General features: G+C 37.7%; 1 protein-coding gene across 2 annotated transcripts; it reads left to right on the forward strand.

The window, feature by feature from the left end:
* Positions 1 to 472: 472 nt before the first annotated feature.
* Positions 473 to 10263, forward strand: LOC122568955 (voltage-gated potassium channel subunit beta-2). Of its 2 annotated transcripts, none has more exons than XM_043729325.1 (9): positions 473 to 2378; positions 3050 to 3300; positions 4288 to 4501; positions 4691 to 4818; positions 4924 to 5130; positions 5225 to 5322; positions 5476 to 5532; positions 5673 to 5882; positions 5990 to 10263. In XM_043729325.1, exons 1-9 carry the CDS (start codon positions 2254 to 2256, stop codon positions 6089 to 6091), a joined length of 1392 nt encoding a protein of 463 aa, XP_043585260.1. In that variant the 5' UTR covers positions 473 to 2253; the 3' UTR covers positions 6092 to 10263. The 2 variants fall into 2 exon arrangements, with proteins under 2 accessions (XP_043585260.1, XP_043585267.1); XM_043729332.1 differs by having other exon boundaries at positions 474 to 2378; positions 5676 to 5882.
* The last annotated feature ends 1841 nt before the right edge of the window (positions 10264 to 12104 follow it).

A 12104-nucleotide genomic window follows, 5' to 3' on the forward strand; every position in this document is an offset into this window, starting at 1 on the left:
GATCTGCAATGCGGCGTTGTCGCAGAGACAGTTACCGTTACATTTTATACCGGTGAATTCTTGTACCCTTAATAATTGACCGAACAATTAATGCTACCGATCATTTTAGCATTTCAAGCACAGTTTCGATTTACACACTTATGTTCGCATGCAATACATGTGTACATATCTATGTACCCATATATGTTTTATGTTGTATCGATAAAAACGAAAACGTAAAACGAGATCATAGTCAGTGCGTCTGACAAGGATTTAGTGATAACGAATTCAACTTACTCGAAAGAGAGAGAGAAAGAGAGTGAGAGAGAGAGGGAGAAAGAGAGAAAGAAAGAAAGATAGAGAGAGTGAGAAAGGGAGGGAGAAGGAAAACTATAAATCGATTGGTTTCCGAATAAACTTAAGAAGAGAAAAAAGAAAGAAAGACGGAAGAATGAAACTAGAAAAAGAAGATGACTTAGAGAAGAAGAATAGAAGAAGCGATTAGATGATCCTAGTTCGGAGCATGGGACAAAGGGTGGACGGGCGAGAAATACAATTTCAGGAGAGGCTCGATGCGGCAAATGCGGCGAATGCGCTGAATGCGTTGAATGCGACGACGGTAACGTCATGCGCTCTGAAAACAACCGCAACCCCCTGTGAGAAGAGACGAGGAAGAACGGTAGGGATTAGGTGTACGCGGCGTGGTAGGATACACGGTGCGCGAGCGCGGGCACGCGCGCACACGCGCATTAAACCACCAAGATACCCGTAGTGGAAGAGAGACGGGACAGCACGCACGCTCGTAGGTTCTGCTGTAAAGGAGGGAGCACAGTGCATCGAAGTTATGCAGTGTTGCTTACCACGTAGAAGGCATAACACTCGCCGTTTCTACAATAGGATCCTAACATTTTCATAAATTTTTTGTTCTACGTTTCGGTGTTTTCAGTTTTCCAACGTTCTCCTCTTTATTGCTCTTCTTAACAAACGTTTCGTCAGTCTCACCGTAAATCGCAACGTAAAATCGATTATCCAGAGACGGGTATTTCGACAGAAACATCGCGAAAGGCAAGTCCTATTTGAAAGAGAAATTGAAACGAGGATCATAAGGATAGTTGGCGCCGAATGTTTTTACCTACACGCGACTGACAACGAAGATTAATCTGAAATTGGCGCACGACTTTTAAATGAGAGGGAGAAAGAGAGAGAATCGAGATCAAAAATTGGATCGAGATTAAAATCAAGATCAGGACTCGAATTTGACAAGAAACGTCACGGAAGTTCAAGTTTGAATTGGAAAAGAAAGCAGAGTTCGAAGCAATATAGTACAGAATTACATTATGATAGAGAATGAGTTTGGAATCACTGAATAATATTTCGTCGTATTAACGTTGTATCAGCTTGATATATTACAAAGTTACCAGTTGGACCAGTGGATAATCCGCAAAAAGTGGATTTTTAGTGTCCGGCGTTGTTAGTATCCGGTCTGGAGTTTAATAATCATCGCGCCCTACCTCTCTCACCGCGCCACGCCAGCAATTGTACCACATATCGATACTCATATCGACCACCGTTCGTTTTTACGTAATTACGTGTAGTTTTTAAAATAAATATTTCGTGTCATAGTGTTTGAACAATATTCTGATCGAACCAAGTAAAACCACAAAAGGATTTTGCAGAACATTTCGATATCACGTGACTAGTTGCGAACAGTACTTCCTTATGTTCTTTACTGTGGTGCCTAAATAACTTAAGTAAAGAAAAACTAGTGCCTATATAACGTATATGCGCAATAAATACATATATCAAATGCTGTGACTTGAAAATATAGAGCGACTCGTCAAATCGATTGGGATCATTTGATGAATCAAATCATGGATCAGTGATACAGTGATACTCGAGATACTCGCGACTTATCTCGATTTCATTCTGTTAGAATTTCAATCGAATCTGTCACACTCACAATAAGAATATTACTCTTTATTTCCGAAACGAAATTTGCAATCATCGCACTAGAACTAGGATTAGGACCAGAAAATAATGTGAATGAAAATCGTCGAAAGAAAATTAATATCGAATTTGAAATGCGAATGAAATTATTATAAAATTACTCACATTTTTCTCGGGGCTCGAATGAACAAGCACACTCGTATTTGTCCGATCTAGATTTAATCTTTCCGCCTTCTCTTTACATCTCTTCGCAATTTCCGTTCTCTTGAAACATCTTCCGCTTCTATCATACATACATATATACATATATATCGAAGATATACAACAATGTCTCGTTTAATGTTGTGTAATCTCGGCAATACATCCACGGCGGGAAATGATACAAATAACAATGCAAATACGAATAGTAGTATGGAGGATGATGACTACTATCCACTGCCAACTATTTATCGGTGAGTGAATTCTTGATCGATGATGTACCGTTTCTCCTCGTCCTTTTTTCCTTTTTTCCATCCGCGTCACGTTCAATTCTTTTTCGTATTCTCCTAAATTCCATATTACCAAATTCAACAAATTTAAGATAAACGAATAGTATAACAAACTAACAACGACTGCTGTAATAAAACATCTCAGCAAACATTATCTTGCTTCTATCATATTTGTTGTCGTATACTTGTTTCTATATCATATTTTCCGCGTTTCTACACACGTTCATATAAAGACACACGCGATAATGATCGAATGTTTTCAAAGTATTTCTTTTGCTCTTCGGTACCAGAAACATGTTACCAAGAGGAAGATACATCGCGACATGTGCGACGAAGAATTTCTTACATACTCGAAGTGGCAAAGTCAGTTACATAGCTAATATGTAATCGACTCGTTGCAATAATATAACTGCATAACAACACAGTGAAACGTAATATATGCACTATATGGAGTGTTTTTCAAATTTTCCGCAGTCCGCTAATTTTCAATTTTGAGTAAATAACAAGCGAGTAATGTTTCACATAGACTGGCATGTTACGAATTCCTAGTTGTAAATGTTTATGTGGTTGTATCGAACATTCGATCGATCGTGTCCTATTAATACTTACTCTGTACCTATACTTTGTACGCGCAGCTGCCGTGCACCTATAGCGAGTTTGGATTGCATGGAAGAGTTCAACGGCGGCGGTGGCGGCGGTGGCGGCGGTGGCGGCGGTGGCAATGCTGTGGACTCTGGTGTACATTGCAGTAATACCACTGGAACGAAGGAACAGCTACTGACTAACTGCATTGCCGCACAAGCGCAGCGCTTACAGCATCCTTCGCCAGGTATTCGCTACCGCAACTTGGGCAAAAGCGGTCTACGTGTTTCCAATGTTGGATTAGGTACGCTGAATGTTTTCCCAACTTTCGTAGAAACGAACAGAATCACGGTTACCCACCCGTTTTATTCCATCTCAATGTATGCTTTACTATACTCCTTTTTCAGATAGCTTGTCAGTAGTATTATGTTGGCCATACTTTTTTAGACTATAGGTATTGTACATTAAACGATGAAAACTGTATATTTTCCTAATCCATCAACAGTGTCACTCTCCGTTCCTTTTGCCTATTCCACACATTTATAGTCATCATTCTTGTTTCTTTTGCTTCGCCTAGTAAATCTTGTAGATGCAATCTTTATATCTACCAACGTGGGCATGCACGCTTTTCACGTACGTTTTTCTAGTAAGATGCAATGTAAATAATTAGTGAACAAAGTAATATAGGTAGACACGTAATATAACAATAATATCCATAACTTCTTATATTTATTGTTCTTTTTGTTGTGACAATTGTGCTTGTCGTGTTCATTGTCATCGTGATCGTCGTTGTGATCGCTGTGGTTGGCATCGTCGTCGTTGTAATTGGAAATATTTCCCAAAATTATAAATGTTTTTGGAGAGATTTGATCGAAGATGTTTCTATAAATTATTATATTCAGACTGCGTAAGTGTTTCTGAGGTTATGAGCTATCAAAATCTCAGGCGAATGAACAAAGAAAAAAGGGAATGAAAAAGAATGAAGAGAGAGGAAAAAATTGCCGCGTGTGAAAGCCAATGATTTGGAACGATGATGATGGTGATGATGATGATGAAGACGATGGTGGTGGTTGTAGGAGGGAAAAAGATAAATAGGTACACATACAGCGTAATAAAGGTTTAGGGATCGATTGTCGGACCATATATTGCGGTTTTTTAAATAAAAATAACGACAGATGTAAAGGTGGAAATGTTGCAACATCGTATTTTTCTATTGAAAACGGTGAAAAAATTAAATTAATATGCACCGAATCGAGACAAGTGAGTTAACAAAATTGCTTCATACATGTAGGTACATGGACAACTTTCGGAATAGGAGGTTGCAGTAATGAGGAAACAGCTGAAGCTGTAGTTGCCCTCGCCTATGACAGTGGAATAAATGTGTTCGATCTGAGCGAAGCTCATAGCGGCCATAGAGCAGAAATTCAATTTGGACGAATTTTATTACGACGTGCTTGGAATCGTTCAAGTTACGTCGTTACCACCAAAATATATTGGAACACGAAGTGAGTATCGATCGAATTGATCTAACTTCTAAATGCATAATAAAATGATAAATACTGATTCGGGAGAATTGCTACATTTAAAAAAAAGTGGTGATCAAAATTGATAAATTAGAAAGATGAAAATTGGCAAACGGTACGACGTAGATATGTAAATCAGATGTATGACGTTATGAAATTTGATCATCGCAGGGCAGAGGGACGTGGATTGTCACGAAAACACATAATCGAATCGGTGCAAGCATCTTTAGTCAGGTTACAATTATCGTACATCGATATTGTAATGATTCACAAAGTAGATCCTATGTGTCCTATGGAAGGTTCGTTTCTTGCTTCTCTGGTACAATTAAAATACGCTATTAAAATTAATTGAAACGATCAGCACTTACGATCACGTTCTTATTCGCTTTATTTTCTTCTTTCAGAAATAGTACGTGCAATGAATTACGTGATAAGTAAAGGATGGGTAATGTATTGGGGAACGTCTCGTTGGACCCCTGTCGAAATTATGGAAGCTTACACGAATTGCCGTCAATTTAATTGTGTCACACCAATCGTGGAACAAGCCGAGTATCATCTATTTTATAGAGAAAAACCAGAACTTTATATGCCAGAGTTGTACAATAAAATCGGTATTTAATCGCGAAACGTCCAATTTACTCGACATAGTATACTGTACGCATATTTTTCTTAACAATATTCAAAAAAGTCGTTTGTAAACCGTAGGTGTTGGTCTGATGGCGTGGTCCACGGTTACGATCGGCATGGTTTCTTCGAAACCTGACGACTGTGGTGTATCTTTTTTATCGAGATCTTCGTATAAGGTAATATTATGCAGAAAGAAAATTTTCGTTATATTTCATAGAATATATAGAATTATTCATAGAATAATTGAGGAAGCTGGTAGCTGTCGGCCTCAAAATATCTGTAGCGCTAGCAAAATAATAATGCTTGCAATGTTTACCTTTTCATTTCAGAATAAATATTCGTCATTCAGTTGGACCGAAGACGAAACGCAATCTTTGTATAAAGAAGTACGTAGTCGAATTCGCATATCGTGATAGGCTACGCTGTATTTCCACGCACATAAGCATACGTAAAAGTTAAGGGAATAAACAAACATCATGTGTGAACGTACGTTACGTTATCGTGTTCTTTTCTGTCTTTGTTTCAGCAGGAATACGGCTGGAAGGAAAAGTCAGCTGATGACGAAACGCGAAAATATTCGGATAAACTGCGAGATGTGTGTGCACTCGCCGAACGACTCGGTTGCTCTTTCGGACAGTTGGCCATCGCGTGGTCTTTAAAGAATGAAAGTGTTCAGTGCCTTCTTCTCGGTGCATCAAACATAGATCAACTGTACGAGAGCCTTCAAAGTTTACAGGTAATTATTTCTTATTGGTGCAATTAAACATTCGTATTTCGTATCTCGATTTCGATAGCCGCGAACGAAACGAGCGGGTGATTATTATAAACGATGCATGGTTTCAGCTAATTCCAAAATTGAACGCCAATATAATGACCGAAATTGAAAGAATTCTTGATAACAAACCGTCGCGACCTCCGATGATTTCAACATTGGCGCTCAGATGACAATCAATTTGCCCCCACGGAAGTGGTGGGGGCTCCTTAGAAGATGGAGGCAGCCCAAAAAGCGAAGGTGCTAATAGCCAAGATCAAGAGCAGACGAAAGAGTTAACTGGCAAGCTTCCATTCTGCGAAATACAATGAAGTCACATTAGTACGTGTACGTAAATTTATACACAGCTTGATCTTGGCCGGGTAAAATTGGATCGATTAAAACCAAATTCTAAGATGAACTAAAATGAATGAAATGATGCCAAGCGAGATCACACAAGATTAAACGAGAAAGAAACATTCGAATAAGGCATCTGCTGCACGTTTTAGGTGTCCGGCACGAATATATTCACGTGAAAATGAATCGACGACAATACTACTACGGTTACGGTTACGGTTACGGTTACGATTACAGTTACGGTTACGGTTACGGTTACGGTTACGGTCACAGTCACGGTTACAATTACCATTACGATTGCGATTGCGGTTGCGATCGCGGTTACGTTCGATATTTCACGATAAATATTCACGAATAAATTACAGACACGGTTTTCGCACATCTTTGATGCAGCTGTACGGTTATCCTCTTTGCAATCTTCTTGGAATAGAGACATTTAAATGCGGAAAAGAGAGGTTGAAGATAACTGGAAAACTTTTTTGCGTACACTTCTTTCGTTTCGAAGAAAAGCGGTCGAATACAAGTTTTCTATGAATGTACGACTTGAATCTCTACCCATGATTCACTATGCCAGGTGTTCATTCGTAAATTAGATAGGATATCGTAATGTCTTTATTACAGCTGTGTAAGATGATAAGATGGATACTTGTGGTTACTTTTTTCACCTTCAAAGAATTTCTTTTTTTTGTTTTCCATATTTTTCCTGCAATCTATCTGAGAATATTTAATAAAGTACTATAGCCGTTGGGATTGATAGTAAGCGAATAGTCATCTCTATTGAGATCGCAAACTGTCAATATTGAATCGTTTCTCATCCTTCCACGGTTTTATTCCTTTATCCGTGCACAAGGCAAACCAATATAAGGAAATACAATGTGAAACTGGTCGGAATTCACACGCATATGCATATACAGCTACGCACGTACGTTCTCATGCTATAATATTTACGTTCGTGCGAGATAATTTTCGTATGATTGATTATACGATTGATTTAATTCTCGAACGTGCGTATATCATTCGTAATCACAGGTGGACAGCTAGTTCCGATCAGCTAACTAGCCATTCTGCTAGTTAACTACCCCAAACCATAGCCAAGTAGCTATGTAGGATAGGTAAATGACATAGACGGGTAGTCTATAAGTAAGTAGTCGTAGATAGTTAAGGTAAATAGTTAGATAAGTATGTATATACTTAGATAGATAGGGGTATGAAAGGACGAAAGCGGGCAAGCGCGATAAGTGAAATTATGTGATATAGGACGAAAAAAGAGAATGTGTGTAACGCGAGGAAAAAAGGTTCAATGGGTTTATAGATACGCGCAGAAAAATCACGGTACAAGAAGATTTCCGCTATACGCTTATTTCGTTGGATTCGTTCGACTATCTGCTATCTCCTGCAAGAACGTTAGAGCAATGTTCTTTTCTTGCATTTAGTTTTCCGAATAAAAACCGTCCTAACGGCGCGACAGGCGCAAAGCCTCGTAGAACTAGTAAGATCATTTGCAAATAATACCGGTCACGCACAGACCAATGTTGAATATTCCTGAAGACTAACGATCCATGTGTATTTACCTTACTATTCCGCGTATACTATTTCGTGTATATGGGGAGAAAATAACTGTGAGAATATCATTAAATAAACAGCGGAAGAGAAACATGACACGACAAGGAGAGAGAGGAGAGAAGATTAGAGACAGTTCAATGAAATTCCAATAAGTGATTAAACTTCGGGACAAATATGGGGACGGTGATATTACAGAAATTATCAACCGTTGCCGATTGTATATATGTAAATCATAATTAACTGTTACGACTACGTTGCTATTTAGTGACTCTTTGATCCCTGGTGTGTATTCGAATATATAATAAGTAGGTATATAAGTATATTCGAATATAAGTACTTATATTATACATTCGGATAACAGGGAATAAGACAGCAAACTCGTTGATTGGGTCGGTTAGGTAGCTGCGCGATTAGCTATCGGTAATTAAAATGATAATGATCGAACACCGATCGCAGTGCTGGCTACGCTTTTGCCGATTACGCTAATTATTTAGCGATTTTTCATCCAGGTTACGATCTATATTTTCCACGAAAGTTTTTATCGAAGCGTAATATATTGTTATATAATATATATATAATAACTCGATAATACGAACAAATGTGTACAGAAGCGTGCAAGTATGTACATATATTTGATTCGCCGTGATCTCGAAGACACGGCAACTAGGCAAACTAAAACGCGGTCACGCGACTTTTTGGGACAATTCAAAAAGTTGGAAAAACTTGAGTCGATAGGAAGATATCAAACTGCCAAAACGTCGAGCGTTTTGTCGTGAATCAAATGACGAGCCATGATACGAATGATCGTTAAAATATATGAAATGCCTCAACTGTGTTCCGCGCGAACAAAACAATCCTCTGTATAATCGATGATAGTCGATATGATTTGAAGAGAGAGCAGGACGATTAGCAATGAAAGAACGATTAAGTATGGAAAGGGCTGGGAGGCAAAGAAAGTAGGGGAAGAGAAGAAAAAGGAAGGATAGGTAAAGAAAGAGGTCGGAGAGTAGAAGCGATACAGAAACGGCGATGGCACGATTAATTACGAGTCAAATGGAAAATGTTCAATGAATAGACAATCTTGATCCTTTGCGGATGTTTTTCATCGCTTGATCGCGTTACGTTCGAATCAAGATTGTTCGTTCGTTATTTCGTTCGTTCATTGAACGAATTAAAAGAGATTGTGTCCGAGATTGTTACTCGTTTAAAATGTAAGATTTTAAAGATTTTATTCACGCGCCTTGTAGATAGATAGGTAGGAAATGTGTACGAGAAATCGGTAGGACAATTACGATACCGTCATTATTATTGACCCGTTATCGACGATCAAAGATGCGAATATTCGAAACGAATTTCATGCGCATGATTGTCGTATATATACTTGCATGTATACACTATATAGTGTACATAGTCGGTCATTGGTTATCTTATCCAGTCAAATAGTATACACGTTATCGAATTATCTTCGTTTACGCGGCTAATTGTTATTGTTTAATCAGAAATCGCGAAAGCATAAGGAATTGTATTAATACCAACGAAAAATCGATCGGACTGTGATTAAATCGATCGGTCTTCCATTTACTATTATGGATGGAGTTCGTAAGTTGATTTAATCGACGATCAGTAAGGATGGCCACGAATACATAATCGAATCGAATCGTATCAAATTGAATCGAACCCGACTACGTACATAGAATCGCGACAGTCGATTAAACGATCGAAGCTGAATAGGACACGTGTATATGTAGGTAATATTCGTATAACTGTGTCATGTGCGTGTTGCATAATTCCAAGTACTGACACGAAAAAAGAATAACCGCTCTTGCGAAGCTGTAGCATCTTTTTAAATTGTCGATGATACGAGTACGCATCTACCTATCTATATTTCTATATTAATTTATGATACAACCGTCGAAATACAATGAGATCGAATTCGAATAAAAGTGTTCAATACGAACGTACTTTTTGGTCAACTATTTTGTCAATAAAGAAATAATATGCACGAAAATTTCATCTAGATGGCATTACCAGTCACATATAATGTATATAACTTGTCCTCCGCGGGTATACATATTTTCTCAACGTATTTCTCAACGACAAAAACCCTAAAATTATAGGGGCCAAAAGGGGTTTTGATCATTACTCCGATCACTATCTTGTGATCTTCGATCTACCTTCTATCTTCTTCTACCGACTTCCTTCTTCTTTTCCCGAAACCACGATCGCAAATTTGTGAAATGGAAAAAACAGCGCGGCGTTTCATTCAATAAATAATTTAATGCTCCAAAAAATGTAAAACACACACACACACACGCTCACACATTTTCACAAGACGGAACATTTTCTCAAAGTCTTTCGAAATCTTATACGAACGTTCTAAGCAATGTATCAAGTATTTAGGGGACTATTTTGAAAGAATTATAAATAAAAGAAACACGTTACCCTATGCATTATTTCATTGCATCTTCCTTTATCTCGTTACCTTCTTCATCTACCATGCTACGTCATAATATTCTTATAATACAGTAAGGAATAAGAAAATTTGTAAAGTACTTGGATAAAAAAAGAGCTGGTCTTGAAAGCGGATAAATCGAAGATCGTTGTCTTTAGAAAGAGAGATTAAGCAGTTTAAATACTTAGGGTATGTACTTAAAGTCAATGAACGTGTTAGAAATTTCGCAAGGAAGGCTAACATAATCATGAGGCAATTTTGAGGAAAATTGAAGAGAGGCTTTTGAGGGATCACAAGAGGAGAATGAAGATATTCAACAGTCTGATAGTAGGGGTCCTGGCGTATGGAACGGAAGAAACAGAACTTGAAAGGATTGGAAAGCAAAGTTCGGACGAAAAGACTCCAGAAAAAGAGCGTTGGAATACGAAAGAAGGACAGAGGAGAATGTAGCAAAAAGTCTTCCTAAAAAAAGAAAACGTCCTTCCTGAAAAAAGAGGAAGAAAGGAGATAGTAAAAGACTTAAAGAAAGGTTAGAACACTTCAAAGAATGTGGGTACAGCGAAGGAGGAGTAGAACAATTATGGAAGAAAGGAATGGACGTAGGAGAAATCCTAAGGAAGAGGGAAAAGGTGTAAAAAGACAGAAACAATGGAACAGAATACAACGATTTACCTAGATACAGTAGGAAATACAGGAGAATAACGACAAAAAGTTTACGAAAATATTTAACGTAGAAGAGGAAGAGGGAACGAACGATATTGGCAAGAGTAAAGCGCGGCAGCTTGGACAACGCATGTAGATTTTGATTGAGTTGAAGAAGAAAAGAGGTGCTTATTTTGTGAAACCGGCAAACGGGACATTTAAACTCTGGAGGTGTACGAAGAAATTCGTAGAATAAACTTGAGAATAGAAGAAATACTAATGAAATGGCTAAAAAAAGGTACAGAAGAGGAAAAAGGACAGAGACAGAAGAGAGATGAGCAAAGGAGCCTGTGCAAAGTGTAGAGTGTAAATAGTAGCCAATGAAATAGTTTATGGTACCTTTAAGAAACAGAAATACTTTGAGCAAATGAAAGACGGTTTTAGAATAGAAACCAAAGAAATATATATTAACTACCTGTTTACATACCTGTTTACATGTAATAATACAGGTATTATTTATGTTTACAGGTATAAATACTACATATTAACCGCATATGTTTTGTATATGTTTAATTTTTCGTCTCAACAATGCTTCAAGTTGCCTGCAGGTAATAGTTTTTCCAGTGCATTCGAAAAATTTAGTTGCGTTTTTAGAGCCGGGTTATTTCTTCAAATTCTTTTTCGTTTCGTTTCTTTTATTTTCTTTTTCTTCTTTCGTGTTTTTTATTTTGTTTTTCTCTGTTTTTTATTTCTTTGTATTTTAACTTTTATTTTGTTACGTTTTCTTTAAAAATAATGGCCATGATAAAATAGAATTTATATAGCTTAACCGCCTCAAAAGAAACAGCTGTTATTTATTTGGTTACGAGAGAATAGTCCTTTACGTAGCAGTAAACAGTGCCGCAACATCGAAAGCTGACGGATTATTGCTGATATAAATTTATGACTCAGAAGCGCAGGGATCGAACAATTTCGATGTCCCATTAATCGCGTCAAATGTAAACAATATGTAAACACGATTAACCCATTTCTTGATCAAATCTGCTTGCCTTTGGATAAGGCGATTAAGTAAGCGTTGAGTTGGGCTTATATATTTTTTGCTTTGGGTAGTTCTTATATATTTCAACACATACATATAGATGGAAGATAAATAGATGCCAGAGAAAGTACTGGATGCGAAGAGAAGGCCGCAT

The sequence above is a fragment of the Bombus pyrosoma genome, linkage group LG1 (assembly GCF_014825855.1).
Source record: "Bombus pyrosoma isolate SC7728 linkage group LG1, ASM1482585v1, whole genome shotgun sequence".
Classification (NCBI taxonomy): Eukaryota; Metazoa; Arthropoda; class Insecta; order Hymenoptera; family Apidae; genus Bombus; species Bombus pyrosoma.